This window comes from Temnothorax americanus, unplaced genomic scaffold, assembly GCF_048541705.1.
Source record: "Temnothorax americanus isolate GAGA-0224 unplaced genomic scaffold, ASM4854170v1 Scaffold6, whole genome shotgun sequence".
Lineage (NCBI taxonomy): Eukaryota > Metazoa > Arthropoda > Insecta > Hymenoptera > Formicidae > Temnothorax > Temnothorax americanus.
Genome location: NW_027509751.1, coordinates 5,035,992 through 5,061,101, shown reverse-complemented (window position 1 = coordinate 5,061,101; position 25,110 = coordinate 5,035,992). Strand labels below are relative to the sequence as shown.

The window sequence follows — 25,110 nt, the reverse complement described above, 5'->3', positions numbered from 1 at the left end:
TTACTCTTATTTAAATTTTATCTCAGAAACGTGTTGGATAAGATACTAAAAACGAAGTCTTATTTTTTACGAACAGTGTACAATCACGTTTTTTGATTCAGCTGAGAAACGGAACGATTTGATTCGCAGCAACATTACATATATTACATATACATACATATATACATATATTACCTGTGACATTTATTGCACATCGCAGAGAAATCGTTCCTACTCTCTTTCCATATCATTATTTCTTAAAATAAAGTTTATACTGATAGCTAGAAAAGATTAAAATAAAATTGATGCATTATTAGAGTAACTAAAATTAAAAATTATTAGGATATTTTTTGTTGAATACATTAGTTAAGATTAATTGTGTATGATTGATGTATGTTCTGTAAATAAATATTCTGTTTTTCGCTATGCTGCAATATATATATATTGAAAATATATATATGTAAAAATATATTGTTTTTTCACACTATTTTGTAGAATATTTAATTCTGAAATATAAGTAAGCCAAATACCAATCTAAAATTTTATTTAATAAATATTGAAAAAAGAAAAGAAAAAAAATAATTCAGTAGTCTAAACACTAACAATTTTCTACTGAGTTCGATAATATCATGTACCAGACAGTAATTTATTTTTATTTCACACAAAAACAGGATAAATATTTGGATTCAATAATTGCATTTCGATAAATGTAATGTGAATACTGGGAAGAAATTTCAGGATGAGTAAAAGCTTTACATTCTAAAATGTCCAATTATTATTTGATATAGCTTTAGATATTTACTTGATATAGTATCACTTTTTCCTTTCTTTCAATTTTTTTATTATTTATTTAAGCAATAAAATCGAAAATTGAATCAGTTATGATATATACTAAAAATTGCTCAAATAACATTATTAGTATTATATATATTATGTTTTCATATTGTTCTGAATAGTGTGTTCTAAAGATCGTGCTTAATATACTTCTATTTACTATATTTTAATTTATAAATATATGATTACTTATATATGTTTCAGGATTAAATATTTATTAATTGTCCTAGCTCTGTTCAAGACACTAGATCTATGAAACGTTATATTAATGCATTCTCTTTCACAGTTCTATCATTTCAAATTAAAGTAAGGCATGATTTGACTCACCATCCCGATGCGGAGCGGCGGAGTTGTAAAAAGCCGTCAACCTGTTAAAATACAAATACGTATACGAATTAATTGAAGCAACGCCCAAAGTAAACGATATTTCAAAAAATTATTATCATAAATTTTTCATGCATTTTTTCTCAAACGGAGGTATATCCACTGATGATACAATTTCCGAAAAAACGACCAAAAAATCCCGTAACAAATAATAAATAAATAAGATACTCAGTACTCACCCATGGTTGCTCCGCCGTTGCCCGATGCCTCATCCCGGGCCTCCTCCTCCTCTCAAATTCCTTCGTTGCACACACATAATAGACACACGACACAAACGCTCGCGGACACTTTGTACGGCACTCCCGACGGGAAGAACGCGACGCGTACTTCATTTTTATGTCGCGACGATAACGTATACGATCGCCCTAACAATTAAGCTGCGGTCCGCTCGACACTCACATCCCGCAAATTAATGCGACGCACGAAATGGCGGAGGCGGAGGGGATTTGAAAATCGCGACCAACTTCACGCGCCGACCGTCGCGGCCGGCGGCGGCCCAACGTTCGTCGCGACGCGTCGTATCAGACGACATATACCAGAAGCACGGTCAGGTTAGATTCTCCGACGGCGACAGATCTCGAACGATTCCGCCGAATTATGCGTGCCAACGCGCGAATCGCCGCGATGTAATACGCGAGCACTGAATTCACGCTACGCGACAAGCAAATATCGAAGCAGAGAGTCAACTGTGGCCACATCTGACGAAACGCGACGCCGATCGGCTCGGAGTAGTCGGAGTCAAGAGTCAACCGTCCGCGACCGCGCGACCGCGGCGCGACACGCGACACTGTGATTAACTGCCAGTGACGAGTGGCGCGGGGCGCGGGCAACTTCACCCCCCCCCCTCTCCCGAACCTCGCCGCCAATACGACGTGCGGAATCGTCCGAAATTGTAAAATTGAGGTTCAATCTTACACGCGTAGTACATTTCGTGGTCAGAAGGCGTCTTGGGATTTCTATATATAGTAGTCCATATGATAGCTAAGCCCCACGAAATATTCAGTGCAATATGAAGTAATATACATTTAGTTTTACTTATTTTATTTATTTGATACAACATGAAATGAATGAAACATATGCTATTTTTTGTATTTCGAATTACTTTCAATGAGAGTGCGTTATTTAATTGACAGATGTGTTTAATTGTTGTTATCAAAGCAGAATTTAACACTATGGCACAAATTATTTTATTTAATAAGGATTGGAATGGTTTTTATTAATTCCTGTGTGTTTAAAAGGGATTGCTAAATCCAATACTTGTTTGATGAATAAAAGTTGCGTTTACTTTGACCGAAAAGATATATTTATATAAATTAATTTTTTTATTTCCATAATTATTTCATTTCGCAAATAAATGTTTTTAAATTTCTGATTATAATTATAAATTAAAATTATTAAAACTATTTAAATATTCTACCATTTAAGTTTTTTCTACATTATTTTTTAAATATAAATGGATGCTGCGCAATTTTATCCAGATTCAACTAAAAATCAGAAGCTATAATTAATACACACGATTATTAAAACGCAAGAAATAGAATGTTTCTCAGTTAAATTGCAATTATAAATACGATGTTACGAATATCAAATTGAGTTTCGAAATTAGTTTATTAAATCATGTCAAAATTGGTTTCAGCTAAGTTCTTTGACAGAAACGCGACAATATAAATAGGTTTTTTTTCCGGGTACGTTTTTAATCTAATACGTCTTGACGAGAGACATAAAATTTAAAACAAGATGAAAAAATTCAACAGCAATCGAGAAAAACTTCTCATCTAGATATATTCTAGATGATGAAACGAAGGAGGACGATTCCGCACGCGATGCAGAAGAAGGAAGTAAAAACAGACAGTCGCTAACGACCCGCGACCACCGCGATTCTATGTTCGCGTCCGTGAAAATGCGAGAAGCCGTTCTACTTTGCGATTAAACTCCAGTGCTGCTTCTGCATGCTCTCGCAGGTGAACCTCGAACGGCGGCCTCCGCGCTCTCGATGCAGCAGCTCGGACTGACGTCACTGACGTACATGTGTGGTACGAGTGCGATCTGTGTTTATTGCCTTCTCGGCATATCGGTTCCGTCTTGCCGAGACCTCGACGTCGTTGAGCTCGTCCACTCATAGGAAAATAAAAGATCTTTTACGCAAAAATGTTATGCGCATTCTTTGCAGATTAGCTTCGCCTCCCCTCAAACTGGAGCTACGCTCGTAAAGGAATAGCGCGCGCTCGCGTATTACGAGCGATATCTTTTTCGAGAATTTAAAAGCATTGTACGTCAAAAGTGTTAACGACGTCGCATTCGCATTGTTAATAATGTTAAAATTCATGTACAATATTGCTCGTGCAATGTTTGGCTCGATACACGTTTAAATTACTATATGAAAAAATATAGAGCAGCTTATATATAGTTACATCTCGAGGTACCCTCAAGAGAAAAAATATTTATTCCGTTTTATTCGAAGAATTTATAGATGAAGAGAAATGCAAGGACAAAATCGTTTCGTCAAAATTCGACCGCGATTCCGCGACAACCAGGCGACTGGCTGTTTTCGTCGTTTTTGTTGTCTCGCTCGGCGAGTAAGTATATATCGATATAGAAAAGAGAGCAAAATGTGAAATCCGAAACGCGCGCCGCGGCGCCACGCAATGCTCCGCGTATCGCTTCTTGGAAATAATTAACTGTCCGCGATAAAGTGTCTTAGGTTAATGAAACATCCTTTTGTGCGCGCGCCATGAAGGGACGCCTTCATAAGCAAGCGGCGACATCCAACGCAGCACGGCAAATGACTTATTAGCAAAGTGACTTCGGAGCCGCATCGCGCCGCGCCGCGCCGCGCTGCGCCGCAACGCTCGCCGGCCGCAAAAGAGGACAACAAAATCGGCTGGTTATTAAACCGCCGGTTGTCCGTCTTCGGACGACGGCGCGATGACGACTACCGGCGCGGAGCAGAGAGCGGCTCTCTCGGCCGATTCGTGCCTGGCATCTGGTAGCCAGTGTATACATGTTCCGATGTTCCGAGAGAACACACTGTGTGTATGTCCAGCCCGCGCACGCAAGGCACGGCTAAAAGCAAATCCGGAGAGCGCGAGTACTTAGCGGACTTAAATACCGACCGCACGGAAGGCGTCACGTCGAGAGATTCCTGGTCCATGAGAATAATATCCCGTGATCGAAAGAAAAGAAAAAGGCTCGAGACCGTATTTCGAAAATATTTCAACGTTAGAAATAACTATCTCCAAAATATATTTTTGCATGGCATGTATGATGTTAAAGTTTTATATTATTTACTAGTATAATATTGTCACTTTTTAATGTGATTTAAAATTACTTGTTTGTTATGAAGAAAAACCGTTACGGGCGCGTGTGTTCCACGGTTAATTGATATTAATTAACCATGAGTCTTTTTTATGTGTTAAAAATTGATCGAGCATCAAATCAATATTTTCAGAAAAATTCGTGATCGAAAACTCGCGGCTGGCTCGTCGAGGAGGCAAGAAACCGGCCCTGTGATCGAAGACGGTCAGTCGGTACCGGTCCGGAACCCATTCAGGTGGTGGATGGCGGTTTACGGTAAGGTCCCCGAGAAGATTGCTTATTAGGGAAGGCGCGAAGCTATGGAATAGAAAGGCCAGTGACAATTTGATAGATTGAGCTTTTTGTCGTCACGACTCCGTCGTCGTTAAGGCCGGCACCGATGAAATTATTGCGTTTTTTGTCCGTCACCGGTCGAATAACTAATAACGAGACGCATACCGTCTTGTTTTGCGACCGAGCGCGTTACGCCATAAGAATTCTCCCTCGTCTCTTTCTAATGAATCACATCCCAAAAGAGCACAGCATTTTTTAAGATTTTTTTTTTTTATTAAAGTTTATATGTATAAATAATTACGTAATATTTAACAAGAACAAATCGTTGGATTTCATATGCAAAACGCGTGAATTTATAACAAGATGAAGTAAAAAAGAAAACAAAGAAAAAAACCGAAAAAAAATCGGTTCTCGAAGTAATCGAAAGTCGAAAGAGGATGCGGATGTTTTCTCATTTAACGATAGAGGTAGTGTGTGCGACATTCAATAAGCATCTCGTAAAGCGCGCTCAACAAATCTTACGGCCATTTTATTGGCGCATAAATTAAGGTATCCGAGAAAGAAACTTCGTAGCATGCGGGAGCTCTAAACGTCGAATCTGCATTTCTCTAGCACCAATACACTATTATACCTGAAGTATAACGTCGCGTAATGAATTCGTAGGAGATACCATTATGCAAAACGTCTCGTGCCGATACGGATAAGCAACGCAGCGAATGCGTGCTAGAAAATAATGCCATCTTGATGATGTTCTTATTAACAAAAAATTCAGTTGCTTTTTGACTGACAAAGTAATTATACAGCCCTACAACAAGCATAAACTGCTGTTTTTAGTGGATTTCACGAGGGATTACATGTGTGGTTAATTATATAGGAATGTGATACCGTTAGTGCGAGTAATATCTTCACTTTAATGATATTCAGCTTTGTCATGCATGTATAAAAAGCGAAGATATCGATATTGTGTTCACAAAAACGATATTAATTTTTTTAATGAAATAAGAGTATTCCTTAATACTCTCGTGTAAACGAGCCTATATAATTTCGTGCAACGGCTATCGTGCTGACTGCCATTATCGCATCTGTTAAATGAAAACGCGTTTACAAGACGGGATCAAAGACACCTCGTGATAATGAAATCCATCTTAGAATAGCCAGCGGCGAATCCGATAAGTCGTTCGCGATCGCCACGCAAGGCGCTAGTTTATATGCGCATTTACGTCGCGCGCGCGAGACAAAGAGCAAGAGAAAGAGAAAGAGGAAAAAAGCATGTATGAAGTAATCGACGTATGTGCTATGTATATACGTATACCGACGCGTGCGTGCAGTCACTGCGCTCAATTGACGTTCGCGCTAATTTTAGAGCGCGCCGCGGCACCCGCGAGCGAGATTAATCCCGTGGACGCGGTGAATTAAAGCCGATCCGTATCTTAAGGACAGACCGAGTTCGGCATGAAGGGCACGACGAGACTGCGCGAGTGCCAACGATCTAATTAAACGGCCGTGCAATTAGATTTTGCCCCGCGGTCATCACAGTTTAACAACCGATGCATTAAATACACACACGGTACGACAAGTGAACGTGCAAAACCTACGTTGTGCCTCATACATCTTACTTTGAGATTTTCGCGTCAATCGTGACAAGATATCGTTAATCAGTCGTTTATTTCAAGCCGGTTTTCTTGCTGCAATCGGTCAATCGTTGCTCGATTCCTGTTATTTATTACATGACTAATTGTTGTCGTTGAATAAGCTATACCTATTGCAAAGAAGATGCGCTTCCTAAGAGATGGTTCCAACCTTTATCAATTATTATCTCAACATTTGATTATATTAAGAAAATTTTAATAGTTATAGCAAACCGGTTTCTTATACGCGATCAATATTTAATTGGTATATTTCCGCTATTTACTTATTGGTTAATTGCTGCCTTATATATATAACATTTCACGTACATATATCGACTAATGTTATCCAGTTAAATAAAATTAACTGTATAATAATTAAATACCAGGACATGATATTCAAAATATTCCAATCGATATTCAATAAATAATTAATCAGTAGAATTAGTTTCAAAGTTTTATACTATTAAATCAAGCGATTGACACAAAATTTTAATACAAAATCCATAATCGCAAAGATCCTAATACCATGAAACATTTATTGACTATGAAAGCAATATATGGAAGGTATAGTGAGTGGTAGCTCCATTCTCGCGATTTAACGGCATCGATATCTCGCTAAAAATATCGCATTCGAAACCGCGCCCGTAACCCCGCCGCGATAAATTCGTTATACCCTTTCGGATAAGATACATTTTTATTCACGTATGGCCGTGCGCGTAGATAAAATGTTTCCGAAGCGCATTGCGGTATCTCTTATATACCGGTTGCATTTAGACGCTCGATTTAACTGAAATGCGAGCACGCGTAATAAAGAATGACTCGCAAGCTCTTGTATCCAGAAAAATGAAATACCGTATCATATATCGCTCGTGATAAAAGTATAAGAAGAATAAATTCTCTCTTCCGCGATTAACGCGCTAATTAGGATCTAATATGTTAGCAATCCCGCCTACTTATGAAGTTACAACGGAAAAATAGAGAGAGTTCCGGGCAACAACACTTGCGATACGCACATAAAACACTGCACCATTTCTACCGGAGATCGCAACTGGATTACCATGGCAGTTATGTTATCCAAATCAAACGTGGTAATCGAGAGTTAAGGTTCGCCGCGTGTTTCGAATTTCGACGAGCAACCGCGCACGCACAAAGAGAAAAAGAGAGACAGGAAGGGGAAGAGAGAGAGAGAGAGAATATCTCTCTTGATCCTCCGAAATAAAATCACTGCGCGTTATCGCCGTTAACGATCCGGATAGAATATCGAGGATCGCGTAACCGCGCGCCAGGTACCTCTGCACGATCGCAATTTTGCAGTAACTGTTTCTCGGAACGGAACATTTTTTTTTTTTTTTTACAAACGCACATTTATTAACGCGACCGTGCGCGTCGATATGGAGCGCGCGGAAAATACATATATAGTAACGTTCGCAGATAATACCACGCTGCCTTACGACACTGCCGACGAGCGACTACAATGAGAATAAATGGGGCAGCATCAGTGGCTGCGGATAGCTCATGAGAGAAATAAAAATAGGCCTGGGCGATCGCTGTTTCAGCGCGTCGTAAACCTACGCGAACGAGGAGAAATAAACTCCGAAATGACATCTCCCGCGAGCTCGCATGCATTCGCTGTCAGTCTTAAAATCGGATATTTTGCAGAGAAACTTTGGAAAATATTTAAAAACTACAAAATTGCATATATTGCACAAAAAGTTGATCTTCGAGAAGTGCGTTATCAAAATATTACTAATTTTTAACAGCAATCTCTCTAAATTTGAGTTTTACTCGCGAGTTGTTTTACAATATTTTTACTAGCTATTTGTTGCATCTAAGCCAATATCATTAAATGTGCTGCAATTATTTCACAGGTTTCAATGGCTAATTAATTCTAGACAAAATTATTTTCGATACGGTACGTGCGTCCAAACATTACACATCGTGACTTATACACGCCCGTGGGCCGATACAAATTGCCTCCACCGCCCACTCGAGTGCCGTCTTTAATCGCGACGACCAGATCGATCATTCGGCGCGACTACTCACGATTCCGCGCGATAATTAATATCCGGGCGTCGCGATTTACATGACGTGCGGATAACAATCATAGCGCATAAGAAGGAGGAGGAGGAAGTGGAAACCCGCGACCCAGGCCCTCTCGACGCATTCATAGAGGGTAGAGTACACTGTCCGCGAGTCCCGGACGCGTGCCTTTATTAAATATTGTGTCTAAATGACTCCGTAACGGTCGACGAGACGCATCGTCCGCGCTAACGAGCGCCACGACAGCGCTCTAACGAGGTGCTCGTCTCGCCCACGCGGTTTTCAGGGTTTCAGAGACCACGCCAATATATAGCGGCGTCGCCGAACGACTCCCACGGTGTATAACATCGACGTGGCACCGCGCGCACCACTTTTCCACGAAACACACGCAATACCGTTGTGACAAAACTGTAAATTGAATATCGATCGTGTTCCGTGTCGAATCCGTAACTTACACGACCGGCACGTCTGTGCCGTGTCGCCGATCGTTAAGCCCATGGCGCCTCCCAGCTCGGAAATGAGTTCCGGCAACCTGGGTGACTGGGTAACGCGAGGACGGAACCGTCGATGGGATAGTTCGGTGTCAATATCGTGACGTTGAGGGTAATACGGAGAGCGGTGCGCATAAAACCGGCCCCAAACAGTTTATTGTAACTGTATATTTTGCGTTTAGGGCCGATTTTATGTACACCGCCCCGTAAACAATAAGTTCTGATATATGTATATGGAGCAATGATGCAATTTTAACTTCCATATATTACTTAAAAAATCTTATCAATTTAATCTCTACACTACACTCTCTCTCGTAATAAACAGGCGTGGAAAAACGAGAAATGTATATATGTATGTTTATGTTTATCATTCTTCTTGACATACGATGTTGTAGCGAAAAAAGTTGTCGCGATTTTAAAAACGCGCAAAAAAGCACGAGATTCGTAGATGCTCGGGGTCAACGGGGCAGAAACGTCACGTGGCACTAGTTCATGACGAAGGAGACAAAATCACGGCACGTAAGCATGCAGGAGAGTATATCGTTTCGTGCTAAACGCGTATTTCAGAGTTGTCGGTGTCACTTGTCGGCACGCTATCGCGACAAAGTACTAGGTTCGCGGTGGAAATTATTTCGCTCCGTGACCGATGACGAACGCGATTGGATCGAACATATGTATACGAATGACAATTCGACCTCGTCCGAAGGCTATGAAACTCGCCGCCACCGTTCACACGTGTGAGACAAACATATCCGTAATTTTATACAAAATTGCCGGTTATTATGCGTTATTACCAGTCGAGAGAACAGTCGTACTTCTCAATTAACCAGCACTGTTTTTTGTCGGGCAGCAAAACTTCGCCCTACATAAGTCGTTACGCGATCGCAAGATGCGCAAAAAAATCGAATTTAATCACTTATTTTGAATAACGCGACACTGACGACGCGTACCTATATATTATAGGTACGCGGGGATACAATTGCGTTACGATTTTGCGCACAACTCGCGCAGTTTGCAACGGCATAAAGTTGCGGTCAAATAAATTAATAACAATCATAGTCGAGAATAATCGACGCCATTAACGATATTGTGCATTAATTAAAATCGCCAACGAGCGAATGAGTATATCGCTTACCCTGCATATTATCGGCATTTAACTATTATTGAGTGATTTAATAATCGACTAAATTTTAAAATAATTGTTAATGATTCATACTCATCAATCTACTGAGACCATTATTGCTTTTCTATAAATATAATTTTTTTCAAAAAATAAAATATCTTTTTCTCTGTACTTATCATTTTGTTATCGTCACATTTCTCTTCTTTCAAGATTTTTAAATTTTTATGTAATCGTTGTTATCTTTAATGCCTTTAGCTTGATTGTTATTATTGACTTTATTAATTTTTCATATCTTTTCAAATTAATCAAATACTATACACATTTTCCACAAATTTTTAGGCTATAAATATACACTAATTCTGACTTGCCACAAGTTTCCAACATGTTGGATTCGGTCACTTGTAAGATTTGTATACTGGCAAGACAACAGTCGCACAATTATCACGGTCTAGTTGGCAGAATCAAATTGCGAATGATCAAACGTGTCACTCACTGTGCATATCGTTGGCGTCTGTCCATGGACTTTGTTGCTGTTGGAAGGAAGCTCCGGCCCTTTCGGAGCATCCAGATGCGTCCGAGATGGCAGAGGCGACGAAGTAGGAACGTTACTCGAATTTGGAACGTGACTCGTCGGTAGCGGCGTGCCAAGCGGAAGATCTGGGCGGAAAAACCACGTGGGCCACTGTAACACAAAAGTTGATATTATTCAAGACATTCGATATTATTCGCTTTGCCTATACATAATCCCCATTAGTTTCGATAACAAGTTGTTGCCCTATGAATGTGCCTATTTTTTCTTGATTACAGATACTTACAATTCATAGGTGAAATTATTGTATATTTTAAACTATAGCAACAAAACAAAAATTTGAATGGACATTACCTTTTATAATTTACAACTTTATAGTAAAATATCTTGATATTAAACGAGATTAATATAATATAACATATAATATATATACACACATCAGTTATGTATATGTTTTATTCTGTACACAATTTTTTAATGTATTTTATCGTTCAAAGTGAGTTCCTAAAAGAGATTACCGTCAATATAAATTTCTTTTCACGTGGTACTTAAAGATTAATTTATGGCCGGTATTTCTCTTTTTTTTATCGGTTATCGCTTCCGACCGCGCGCGGCAACTTTATCTTTGACGCAAATGGAATAACGATGTGACGAGACGACACGGTCGATCTTATCGGAACGTCCTGTAGGTGATAAAATCAGCTAACTGCACGAACCAAAACAGAAAAAAAGTCACCCGTATCTGTCAACGCAAAATTCGTTACGCTAACGAATATTTCCTTAAAACCACGTACATATTGACGCAAGCAATAAGGAATAAGTTACAAGCATTGAATATTATAATCAATATTCTAAGTCACTGCTTATGCTATGACTCATATTGTTTCAAAGTAAAATGCTCTTGTCGTGCAAAGATATGCAATCTAAAACGTGATATTTTTTAACTTCTTTGTTGGGTAATTTTTTAATTTCTTTGCATGGTACTTATTTTGTAGCAGTGCCAATCATATGCCGATCTACGTACATCAATTTAAATAAGTATGCGGTCTGACAGACTGTATCAAGATATTAAATCTTATTTATCCGATAGTGATCTATAATCGAATAATAAGCTGAATTATACGTTAGGTAATTAATAATGTTAGATATGGGCAAAGATATTTATTTCTGGCATAGATATGTATGATGATAAACATCACAGAAATGTTATTTCAAAAATGTAGTTATTAAAAAAAGATCTATTTATATATTTTAAAAAGTTATACTGTTACGTGGCTAAAATAATCATTTTCTAAAAATTTATGGTTATAACGAATGAAACGTAATCCCGACTGCTGTAAACATTTAAACCGAGTGTCGGGTACAATATAGGAGGGTTAATAAACGAGCTCATCCATTTCATCGCTCATTACTGCGTGATGTGCACGGGACCTAAAAGCCTCTCTGCTGTTTCGGATAAAGGTCCCACTGTGAGCGGTGCATTGGAGTGTCGCCGCCGCGACTGAATATGAGCGCAGCTCCCTAAGATAGATGAAGCCCCTGACCCTGTAAGAAGCGCACTCGCCGAGAGCGCGAGGTCGTCGCGCGTGTGGTCCATTGAAAGTGTTTCTTGTGGAGGAACCGGGCCCGCTAAGAGAGAAGAGGCTCGGGAAGAGAAAAGGAGCCTTCTCTCGCTGCGTGCTCGCGCGGCGCGGCGGCGCGACCCGTTCACCGCGGTACGCGGTAAGGACTTTTTGATCGTCCTCGACGGAGCCGGTGAGGCTGCGACACGAATTCCACGCGATTAATCGTGGCCGCATGCGCGATTCGATCCGTCCGATAAGCGCCGTAAAAACAACTCCGTTACCAAACTTTTACGCTCGTCGCAGTGCGTATTCTTGATTTTTTCTCACATTCCTTTATTGCTCGACTATCGCGAAAATAAATAAGCAATTTGTAAAATATAAGAGACCCCCACCAGATTTCGCCCCAATCTCTCGGTGCATCGAAATCGAATTTATCCACCGGCTAGCGCGTGCCTTAATACGCGCCTTTTCTGCGTCGAACTTCCGTTTATATGTATACCGTGGAAAATCTTACATCACGCCATTGCCGTAACGTGCGTTTTAGTTATTTTCGTGCCCGAAGGCTTAGCATCAGCACCATCAGGCACTATTGGTCACGACGCAGTGTAGAAAGTCAGTAACCGGTGGAAGGGACACGGGAAGGGGAGGAGAAAAACGATTTCAGGGTGGTCTGGCGAATGTCTCTTGTCGTTGACTCGCGGGAGTTAACGCCAAAACCGAAATAACAAACTCCTAAAGCCCGTGAGTTAGCGCGCTACTTCGCGTCGAGGTTTCGACGCTAGTGATATTTTCTGTTTACCGTAACGGTAATTCGCACGCCGCGGAAATAGATTGACATCGATGGACTCGACATGGACGACATGAATTTTAACTCTCTCCAAACTAGAGCAGTCAAACTTCAAAAGTAATTTATAATTCCGACGTTTGTGATAATTCTAGCAAATACGATCTCTTTTCCTCAATACTTCTTAATTTTGTGTTATCATTATCGCACATTATTGAAATAAATAGAAATATTAGTTGCTTTTTAGAGACATTTTCGTTTAAGAGTTAACAAAATTTAATTTACATCTCTTAAATAACTACAATATATTTTATATCGCAAATCAACATCTTACAACAGATATTTGAGCCAAGATTCTTCTTTAGAAAATAAAGATAAATTGCAAATTTTTGATAGAAGTTGGTGATTAATAGTAGTCCCAAACATTAAAGCCGACATGTATTTTATCCGGGCGTATGATGCGAAGTAAGTATTATCGCCATTTTTTTCCGCACTAGCATGAGAGCAACAACGGTATTCGCGCGAGGAAGCCGCGTGTAATATCAGGCGAACTATTTTTATACGAGGCACGGGATGTGCTCTCGAAAAACGCGGCGTGGTATTCTCCAAATTCCACGCTAGCGAATCATCGTTCTGACCGGCCATGCGCTATAATATACATCCGTCCGAATATTCCGTTTTCAGACGAGAATATCGGATAAAAAAATTTCGTCGTCGCGCGGAAGTTACTGTCGATGGCTGAACTAAATCGATAAGATTATATTTTTTCTGATAGTAAGAGAAACTGTGTAAACTTATATATATAAATTTTATATAATTTAAAATATATAAATTACACTTCAGCTAGAAGCCGTCCTAGAAATGAATATACATTATGTTAGTCTGTTTCGTTTTAGTCTGCGAGTGTTTTTAATATAAGATAATGTGTGTATAAGATAATGTCTAAAACTATTACACGCGTATTCCATAAAAAGTATTCCGTGCGCGAAGAGTTAAGCCTGTCAATGAAAGCGTTTATACGAGGTATTATACGATCAAGGATCCCGCTTTATCCCGCGCAGAAGCCTGAAGACGTTTTGTACAGCGGACAAAAAAGTCCCCGCAGTCACGAAATGTCACATGTTCGATCCGTGACAAGAAGCGTGACTCGAGTCGACTCTCTCTCTCTCTCTAATCGTCAGGAATTCCTCGTAAATCGAGGAAAGAACGCGCGCGTCTCGCAAGAAATCAAGATTCCTTAGACACGTCTTATCCGTGAACAAACGGTTTTTAGAAAGAATATTAATGCAATGCTAAAAGATGAAATTATGCTAATTCAAGTTCACGTTACAGCAAAGTTATGAAGTAGAAAACAAGAAAGTTAAAAAAATGGTGCAAATTAGAAATTTGCACTTGGCTTCCTCATAGAGAAAGTGACGTCTTAAGATGCTAATACAACCCTCTGATTGGCTGATGACGCCTTAAGACTATACTTAAGACGATCTTGAATATAAGACCCGACTATGAATACCGGCCTTAAAGAATTACATAAAATATATAGAAATAGAGAAGACTGAAAAATATATCAAAATAAAAAATAGACCGATATCTTAAAATTTACAGAAATTAAAGTTATTACAGGCATTTTTCTAAAAATTATGAACCTTTGATCGCGTATAAAGCTGAGTCTAATCAACCAAATCTTAAAGAATTATATATGAAATAGAGGTAGAAAAGACTGAAAAATATAATAAAATTAGAAATAGATCGATATCTCCAAATTTGCGGAAATTAAAGCATAAACAAACATTTCTGCAAATTCAAAATTTTATTAAAAAAGAACCCCTTGATTATTAGCAATTTTTATTAATTCTATTATATTCTTCAGTTTTTTCTACCCCTATTTCATATATAATTCGTTAAGATTTGGTTGATTAGTTCGGGAGTTATAGAAATTTCGGTAAATTTGGCACATACACACACACATACATACATACAGACATTTTTTTAAATTGCAATTTTTCGACATTTTAGAACATTCTGAACACATTCAGAAAAACAAAAAAAAAATTTTTTACGAAAACAAAGCTTCCTCTATGAGGAAGCAAAATAGAACAAATTGAGTAATTACCATATTACGGCTGGTAATACAATATAATATGATACAAATCTCGTAGATAAATTTACGAATTAAACTGACTATGAACTTATTCCTAATTTCTATTTCAATTCCGCGCAATATAAACGACATTCGAAGTGACGCGAAACTTTTTGCGGTTACCACTTAGGATGATTTCCGAATATTTTTCTTTTGCACCGCTAAAGTGAAATAAACATCGTTGTATATGCGTGCGTTTTCTTCCGCCGCCAAAACCACGAAATACCCGAATCGTATAAACTCCAATAAATCTGAAATAACTGTAATGATGTTTTTTTCTCGGTTGTGTTGTCACGCGATTAGATATTAATCCATAATGCTTAACTTTTTTAATACAAAAAGATAAGATATCACTGTACACTTATCTGTACAATTATTATCTATTAATAGAATATTTATTGATTACAGAGTGATTGCAAATTCTTGTTTAGTAAACATTCGTACGCAAAAATTCGTATATGTAAGGTCACGCGCATTGAAAAGCCTTGCGCGGCAATTTATCAGAATTTCACGCGAGCCACACGCCGCGAAAGCATCGCTTTGCGATTTTCCACGGTTACATTGGTTACACGGAAAGTGACATTAATCCCGTTGCGTCGAGTGGCGGAGGCTCGAAATTTCCACAGACCCCGGAGGCTGCGTCTCGTGTAATAACGAAGCGAGGACGGGGCCCAGCAAGAGAGGAACACGAGCCAAACACCGCTTCATTAACGAGCGGCCTGGAAGAAAGCCGACCGACTGCGTGTATCTATGCGTTTAACGCGCGCGTGTAATATACAGGCATGTTGCGCATATATTACGCTACATGTGGCGTAATATATACGAACACACGCGCGCGACCTCCCCGTGGACAATAACGACGACGACGACGCGGTCGTGCGGGTAATTGCCGCCATTAGGACGTTGTACCGCAAATGACTAAATAACGAATTTATGTTTTCCTGAAATCCTCGTAGAGACTCTCGTAGAGCAAGAACGTGACCGCTAATGAAACGTCCACGTTTAAGTTATGGGATCTAACAATCCCCGACTCTAATCGCTTGTTTATTTCGATAGAATTTCAATTGATGAGATTTCATACGAGATTTATCAAAACGTTATGCGAAGCATCTTGTAATGTATTTCGAAAACGAGTGGTAGGTACTTCTCAAAAGTGTCATTTTATAGGAAATATCAAAGAAACCGGGTAACTTGATCCGCAAAGAATCTCACCTCTTGTTTCAGCGGGTACGCGGCAAATCTCAATTATCGAGCTGATCGAGCAGCGTTTACTCGGATGAGCAACGTGGCGTAATACGCGGCAGCCCGGAGGAAATCTCTCAGCGCTATATACTCGATACTTTGAAGCGGTTTGCGCCAGGGATAAGTGAAAATTACGGTAGCCCCCCCTTGGGCGAGAAGCGTTATCTGTCATTACGACAGCGGTGGTGCTGTTTTATCGTTACAACAACGTTCTCGGCCGTTTCGGGATGCGCCGCAGTGGGGCCTAATCGCGCGTTTCACCGAACATTGCACTTACGTCAGCGCAATCCGGCGACGGGTATCAATTTCCTAGGCGACACGCTACCGCGAGCGCGCCGCGGGATAACCCGTGCCGTAAAAGCGCCGGGAAGTTCAAGCCTCGTGTTCGACCTATGCAAATCCGACGGCTATATATGTATTTATGCGCGCTCGCATCCTCGACCTCCGGCGCGCGCGAGACGAGCCTCCGAAAGCGAACGAGCGAGCGAGCGAGCGATCCCCTCCGGACACCGATAATGTCGTTGGTATCTCGCGGCCATAAAAAGAAGTTATATATACCTAATTTATAACAGATTATTATGTAATCGCATATAAAATGCATGTATAATAAAAAAGTAACACAATATAGATGAATAAAAGTAACACGATATGATGTAGATGAATAAAATTAATTCAATATGATTGGCTTATTAATAGACTTAACCATAAATTTAATTTAAGGCCAATAAATATGATATATTGGGCATTCACATACAAGAGTGATTTGGTCTTCAAATATCTTATTCTATCCACATATTAACGAGCTACAATGCTTTAATCCTTGGAATAATAGCAATGTAATACTTTGCAATTTATATTTACTTTTTTATAATTTTCTTCCAAAATACCTTTGATCAAACATTTTCCTTCTTTTAGATAACTTATGAAGAAGCTTCAAAAAAGACTATCTATCTATATATATGATATTCAAATTAAAATAAATCGAAATCATTTTTCTGCCATTTCAGTCCATGTCAAATTCATTGAGAGATCATATATCCAAGAGATTAACTCTCTATATGTGCCAGTGAAGACTACACAAGAAGACTACATCGAGCACTCTTCCAAAAAAAGTCCAGTCTATAATTAAATCGCGCACACGCAACAACGCGTCACACTCACGCGTTTAACGAGCTCAAGTTTAACTCTGCAATCCGCGTGTGCCGACGTGCGTTCATTTAATTAAAGCGGCGATTGTCGCTTAAACGCGCAGTTCCCGCCGCGGCGCGGCGGCGCGGCCGGGGAAAAAGCGCGCGACGACTAAACGGCCGGCTAACTACTCTAATCTGATGGAGTCCATGCTCAGACGGTGTGACATCGGCGTGTCATGTCACAGTCTCGTGACTTCGCCGAGCGACACCCGCACGACACAGGCCGCCTGGGGGGGCCGGGACCCGGTGGATCGCGCAATCCGCGCATCAAAGCCCCGACACGCGTGCGACACGCTATGTGCCGCCCACTTCGTGTCCCGTAATTGCCAGTGACAAAACGATCGGCGCGCGCGCGCGCGGCATAACGTGACGACAAAACGCGTTCCGTCATGCCACCGGCAGAGATAAATAGAGAGAGAGAGAAGAAAAGGGGGAGGGAGAGGGTGAGAGAGAACGAGAAGAGCGGGCGCGTCATGCCGATGAATTAAATCGCGGAGCGACGGCAGAGAAACGGTCGCGGAATTCCGTGCGTCACGTTTCATTACGTTCGCGAAGTCTGAGGACAATTTACGCCCGGCAAAAAGCCGCTCCGCACTCTCGTCGGAATTACTCCGGAGTTTCGGTCGCTTATTCCACTTTCTTCCTCCATTATCACCTCATCGCGCATCTTCTCGTATTCCGAATTATCCTTGAAGATCACGCTCCTTGTACTTCACGTTATGTATTTACACTGACCGGCAGGAATGCCTGGACATTTCGAAAGAGAGATATGTACATGACATATATGTATATGTATATATGTATTATGTCCAGACATTCCTGCCGGTATAGACTGTATGTACATCATCTTCGTTTCGTTATATATATTTTTAAATCTTTTATCTATATCTAAAAAGAAACAATTGAATTTCGATTTTAATTGATCACTATTTTAATGTAGAGTTCTAAAAGCTAATTAACATCGCGTAAACGCCGGATTCTGATATCTTCCCAAAATTGTAGGAGAGAGTACATCGAATTATATGTGCCGAGTAAATACAATTTCTGACAAATGTACTCGTTATCTCGTTTAATTGATTCTTTACTGACTGTGCATGTAATTAAATACAACTAATTAAATTTTATAAGTATATACATATATAGGGATGAAATATACGCGTCGATACTATAATAGTCGTGATAATTGTCGTGACATTCAGTACGTCAAGATACAACTAACGCGTTGTTACTCGACGATGAATTTCTCACACAATAAATGTGCCGCGACATATACGTATAGACATATATGTTTTATCTTATACGTACATACGTATATCGGTTCAACGCGCGATTATGCCAACGTCTCCACGCGGATCCGCGTTCAGACGCAGTTGCTCGCGGGAAAAGACGCCAGAAAATAGACAGGTTGACGCGTCTCGCCGCGTAACATTGTAATTACTATCATACAGCGCAACTTACGGCAAGCGTATGAGAGAATACTCAAGCGTCAGCGTGTCGATCGCGCTTCGCCTCGTCGCCTGTGCAAGAACCGCGTTCGGAGTAAATACTCGCCTCTCCGCGCGATGAATCATAATGGATTCGCGCGCCGCGTCGTAGAGAAGTCCTCGCGAAAATCACTCGACCGATTTTGCACTAATACGTAAGTAGTAGGAACGAGAACTCGTGCGCATGAAACGTGGACTTATGCAACAGTAATTACGTCTTACTCCGGTTATTAATCGTAATCAAGTAGAGTTTTCTATATCTTCCTCAGCGACGGAAAATACATTTGTATACAATACATGTATATATGTAAATTATGCATTAACATGTGATATATATTCTGCAAAACTATTCGCTATAAAAATAATTGGTTTTCCAACGTTACATTGTCCCTTTAGGTTTTTTCTTGTCGTTCTTTTACTTCTCTTCCCCTCTTTCCCCTATTTTGTATGCTCTCTTTCCGAAGGTTTTTCTTTTATTGTAGACAAGTGTCCATTTTTTTTTCTTTTTTTTTTCTTTATCAAAGAATAAAGGATATTTTCTTTGTCAGCATTTCATGGAACGGACTCGAAATTTGCTCTAGAACTCCTCACTATATAATAAATTTTTCCATCAGGCAACTGATTATACACATTTAGCGTTAAACCGAGAAAATGCGTCGTGTTCTAAAGCGACCGCCCCACACGCGTAATTGCAGGTCGCCATTTTTCTTAAAGAAAGGAGGGGCTGCGAAGACTGACTCCTCTCGACCTATCGACTAAAGGTGCATTACACCCGTCCCTTCGGTCGTCGCGTAGCGGTGCTTTAAATAAGAAATACGCTAATGTCGTAGCGCGAGCAAGGAAACGCCGATGGCAACGGTAATTCGCGGCAGGGAAAAGTCGTTGGCGTTTCTCCCTCGTGCACGCGTCTTTATTTGCTATTTTATGCAGAGAACGTGTTCCATACGTGCCGCACTATAATACGCGTGTCGTGCAAGACAGTTCCAAACCGTTTAAGAAGGGAACCACGTGCGTTTATTCGTATGTTCGTAGCGTATTCTAGACATGACGTTGAAGAAAATGGCGCTGGAAGAGAATACTTCGTTCCATATTAAATTTTTGGAATAACAGTAAGAGCACACAAGACGCAATATATATAAGCATAAGCTCAGGAAATCCTTAAGAAATACATGTGGAACAAATTTGTGAAAAAGCCGCGGCTCAAAGATGTGTGTTTAACGCGAGATAAGATATTTACGCTTCCCTCTCTCTCTTTCCAAGCATATACCCGATAACTAATTGCAAGCGCATATACCGAGTGGGCGTGTACGACGCGCATGCATCTCGTGTAACGAACACCGAGGACGATCCTTCGCGACGTCGCGCGTCGCTCCTGCTGTTTTTAAAGATGTCAGCCGCCGGTTCCCCGGTCTCAATTAATTGCGCGCACGAATTATATGCGCGCGGGACAATGCTATCGGGAATCTCGCGAAACCCCTGTGGGGCACGACGCGACCACACGCAGCACGCATTAATTCCTCTATTACGGGCATTGTGGGCCCGCGTGCATATCTACCTACCAGACGTACGCGCCGGGTTATTGCGTACGCCGCGTATACGCCCACGAACATGATATCGGATATTCGAATCCGCGATCGTTATTGCTATCTTGACGAGTTGTCTCCTCGTCGTTATTACGAAGAATTAAAAATTGAAAAAAAAAATGAAAAGTTTTTGTCAGACAAAAAATTATTTACCTGCAAAAAGTTTCAAAGTAATTATTATCTTTTTGCGTGCGAATATATACCTATTTGCCGCGTTCCTGCGAGAGAAAGAAATAATTACGACGCGGCAACACAATGCGTTACCGAGCCGAGCAGTGACCGGTACACTGCATTTCGGCCATTATTGCGGGAGTCATTTTACGACACAATGGTGGAAAATCCGCCCGTAACTCGTTCTAATGGCGATATTACAAGCGGCCGCGGTCCATCATGAATAACACCGCGGCAACAATGTTGTCGAATATCGAACCGATGCGACGTCATTGTAACCTCGCCGCTAACGAGCCGGCCTCATTGTTATCTCTCATCGAGTTTCCCGATAACCAATGTGATCTCAATAGGCGCGCACTATCCTCAAAACTCCGTTTCGTCGATTCCGCGAACAAGGGCGGCTGAATCAATTCGGCACGTATTAACGAACGTCGAAATTCTCGATGCAAGAGACAAACGTGTACCGAGAACAAAATACATTTTATCTATGCGAATGTTTGCGACTCGCAATTTGACGTTTGTAATAATTAATCTTCGCGTTTCCGCGTTACTCATAATTAATCTGCAAAAAAATCCTCGAGACTCTGGCTTTCTCGTCTACAATGTGCTCAAGTAAGCTAAATTTCAAACTTACCAACTCGCAATTTAACAATTTCGATCTTGCAATTTGACAATTTGGTCGAGCACTGCATATTACTATCCTCTGCGAGATCAGCCTTTCGTGTTCGCGAGATCTGGACGACGCGCGATCGTGCAAAATGCTGACTACCTGTTGAGAGACTACCGCGAGCGGAGAAGAAGCGCCAACGCAGGGAGAACGGCAGAAGAGAACCAACCCAATTAAAGCGCCGAACGCGTCCTAATTAACTCCTCAATTACACGGTTCCCCTCTGATTTCGGGCAAACAAAGAAGGCGGGCCAGTTACCGAAGAGCAGGGTCACCAAAGAGTATATTTCCCTGCCACCCTCGACAAACCTCTCCCCTTCCTCTTGGACCTCACGCTTCGTGGCTTGCCGTGTTCTACCCCACCGATACCTTTCCGTACGTTAGCCCCCTTCGTCCACCCTTCCCGTTCCCCGTCCCCCTGAGGCTCTAGGTACACATTATAATTGCGCATATTAAAATGGCGTCACGACTGCGCCAGCCAGCCAGCCATCCATCCATCCATCCATCTAGCCAGCCGGCAAGTCAGCCATCTTTAATCAATAATGGAGCATCAGGGACCATGACAACAGATACCCTTTCCCGGGGTTTCCGTCTCGTGGACCTCTCCCCCTTCCTCAGCTTCTACCCTTAGGCAAGGGTTGGCAGTCTTCCTCCTCGAGTTCGGATACGGCCGCGTCGTGTTACGTTCCTCAACCCATCTCACCCCTTCTCGTCCGCCAACTCCGAAAGTCCGTGTAACTTGACAAAATAATCCCGTCTCGAATGTCCTCCGTAGGGAGAACACGTCCTCGATTCGGTACATTGTTAAAAGTCAAAAGATTTGTTTCTCCGCCAAGTACATCGGAAAATATTTCCTTTTTTCCGATATCACGAATGCGACCTTTCCAAAGAGACTCCCTTCCTTTGAGAAAGCAACAATGAATTATCCGCCCATCTCTGCTCCCGACTCTCCCGTTGCGGACTTTCCCACAGAGGAAGAATGTTATTTGCTGGAGAAGGAGGCAGCCGACGAATTAACTTCGCAGAAAATCGTCGCAATGGAGAAAGAAGGGTCGGTCGCCACATTTCGCGTGCGAGAAAAAAAAACATGCAGGACGGCCTTCGCCATGAAATATTGAATCACCGGTAACAGTTGTTGATTCTGTCGTATTACCGTGTAATAGAGGAATGTAAATACTTGCGTGAGTAGGGGGACACGCGGGTACGCGCGCAGCGCAGGTCGGCCGATCGTGGAGCGAAGAACCCCGATGCGGTGGAGAGGAGCTTTCCAAGCGGAACGATGCACGGCGGGCACGTGCGAAACGTACACGCGTTTCCTCGCACGCACCGTAGTCGTACGCACCAACCGATCTCTATATCTAATAAACATATATATATGCGCACACGTGTGTCGCGTGCTGCGCTCTTGCGTGTTCACGGCCATCGATCGACTGTCAAGAGCCATACGCACCTGTCAACGTGTCATTATACATCCGGTACTTCGGTTTTGTGCACCGTGACACACGTGAAAATGACGGTTTTTGGCTGACGCGCGGGGGATATATTACACGGCCTATTCACGCCACGCTAATAATGGCCGGGATTGTAATAGAAAGCCCGCGCATTTTGCCCTTGGGCTGGATCCAATCCGTTGTTGCGCCATTTAAGGCCCACTTTCGCTCGCCATTATGCCCGACGACGTTCGCCGTCATGACACAAGAACGTCATGGCCCGAGAAGAATCCGAAATTGTATCTGACGTCATCTCGTTGAACGTGATTTCATGAGATCAAATATCAGGGGATTTGGAAGATTTACATTACGCAATAATAACACTTTTTATCTTTATTGTTTACATAATACAATTATTTCGTTTGTCCAATTATGTAAGCGTGCTTTTAGAAACAAAAGAATTTTATAAATTCAAATTCATGTTATTGACATTTTGAATCAGCTTCTAGAGAGAGCACAGCGAATAACTGATTTTCGTGCGCGATATTTCGTCTCTTCTGCATCTAAGTCGCAAGGACGATAACGCCAATTGCTCACGTTGCGAGCAATCGAAAAAGTAATACGCGCGGTATCCAACGGCGATGCGGCCGAACGAGTCAATCGGATGAATCCAGCGGCGCGGCTCGTGCACCAGGCAGGGGGAGATACGAAATTAATAGTGTCTATGCGCGGGAACAAGACGAGAGCGAGGGCATTATCGTCCCTCGTTTGGGCATTGGGAGCGTGTAAAGGCATGATGCAGAGCCGGGGCGGCCGCGGTCCGGCTCAAAGCGACGATCCACCATTGCCGGACACGCCGGGGGCGCAACAGCTTGATACATCGTTACACGCTGTTCCTTATTCCATGTGCCCTTCTGCAACATCTCCCCCTTTTCATTCCTCTTCCCTCCCCTGCCCCCGCGCCACTGTCTCTGTCTACCTTGACCACCGTCAGGTCCCCATCCCGCTATCTCGTTCCCTTGTATCGATGCACCGTTGTTCCCCTGGACACCCCCTGCTCGAACTAAACCCAAAGTCGACGCCGACGTGGCGCTCTAATACGATCTCACGATGGACGGCACCGTGCGAGCTGTAAAGCTCGGTTTACACCGAGCCAAGGCAGCCGCCTACGCGACCGAGCCGGTCTTTAAATCGCGCCCATGCCGCGCCGGTGGTGCATCGCGTAAAAGCAGCCGGTGCCCGGCGTTATACACTTTGCACCAAGATCGAATCGAGAAAGTCAGAGGATTCAACTTACGCGCTGCACGACATTTTATTTTTAAATAATTTAATATTTTTGGTGTATATATCGAATAAAGATTATGCGATTTTAAAGGGCTACAAACATCACTACTATACTATACGTGTGCAATATTATGCGCATGAGATTATTTTCTTTTTACCTCTTGGGACAAAGTATACGATTGCATAACGTACCGAGACGTACGTGCGTGACTATACGTAGAAGAATTTTTCGGTAGCGAAGAATGTTGTGCGTAGAACCGGTTGCCCAAGAACGCGAACCCTCATCGAACGGTAGTCACGAGACGCGAGATATTATGAGAGAAAGAAAGAGAAAGAGAAAGAGAAAAGACACGCGAGCGGAACGGTGACACGAGCACGTATCTATCCAGGAAATATACGAGACAAGGAATGACTGCCGCGAAGTTAAAGGCGATCGCACACAGAACTATATCCCCGCGAGTCGTAGCAGAAAATTGCGGGAAGTGAGACGATAAAGGAATCTACTCGGGTGGAACTGTGATATTATCATCATTAATTGTTATGCATTTTACTTTTTTTTTTCAATTTTAATATTAATCAGTCGACTGGGAAAATAAATTTATCTCCTTCAATCATAAATTAAGGTGCCACTTAAAGTATATTTGAAATTTCAAACGTCCGAATTGTACCCACTTAACTTTTAAAACTGATAAATTATTGTTATATTATAACGTTGCGTGAGATAAATAATAAATATATGCGATGACGTGTGTAATAATTATGGCGATCGCCAATCTCGGCGATTTAAAAATCCGCTTGAAGAGCGAGCTGCGGACGCGAGGAATTATAAATTCTCGGACGCATCGAGTAACAGAGATGTAGCCGATATAGGATACATCGCCAAGCCTGGGGTCAAGATGGAGCACGCGCGCGGAGTTATGTGAACACGACTTTAAAGCGCCCAGGGTCGCAGGGACATCGAAGACGTGCCGCTGCTC

General features: G+C 41.6%; 1 protein-coding gene across 2 annotated transcripts in view; it reads right to left on the bottom strand.

Annotated features, from left to right (window-relative positions):
- LOC143904975 (uncharacterized) overlaps nucleotides 1-25,110 on the bottom strand; it is a 244,551-nt gene that overhangs the window by 208,777 nt on the left and 10,664 nt on the right. For both annotated transcript variants that reach the window (XM_077420022.1, XM_077420023.1), the window contains exon 2: nucleotides 10,561-10,749. In XM_077420022.1, the coding sequence (XP_077276148.1) occupies nucleotides 10,561-10,749 (189 nt within the window). The remainder of the gene's footprint in view (nucleotides 1-10,560; nucleotides 10,750-25,110) is intronic.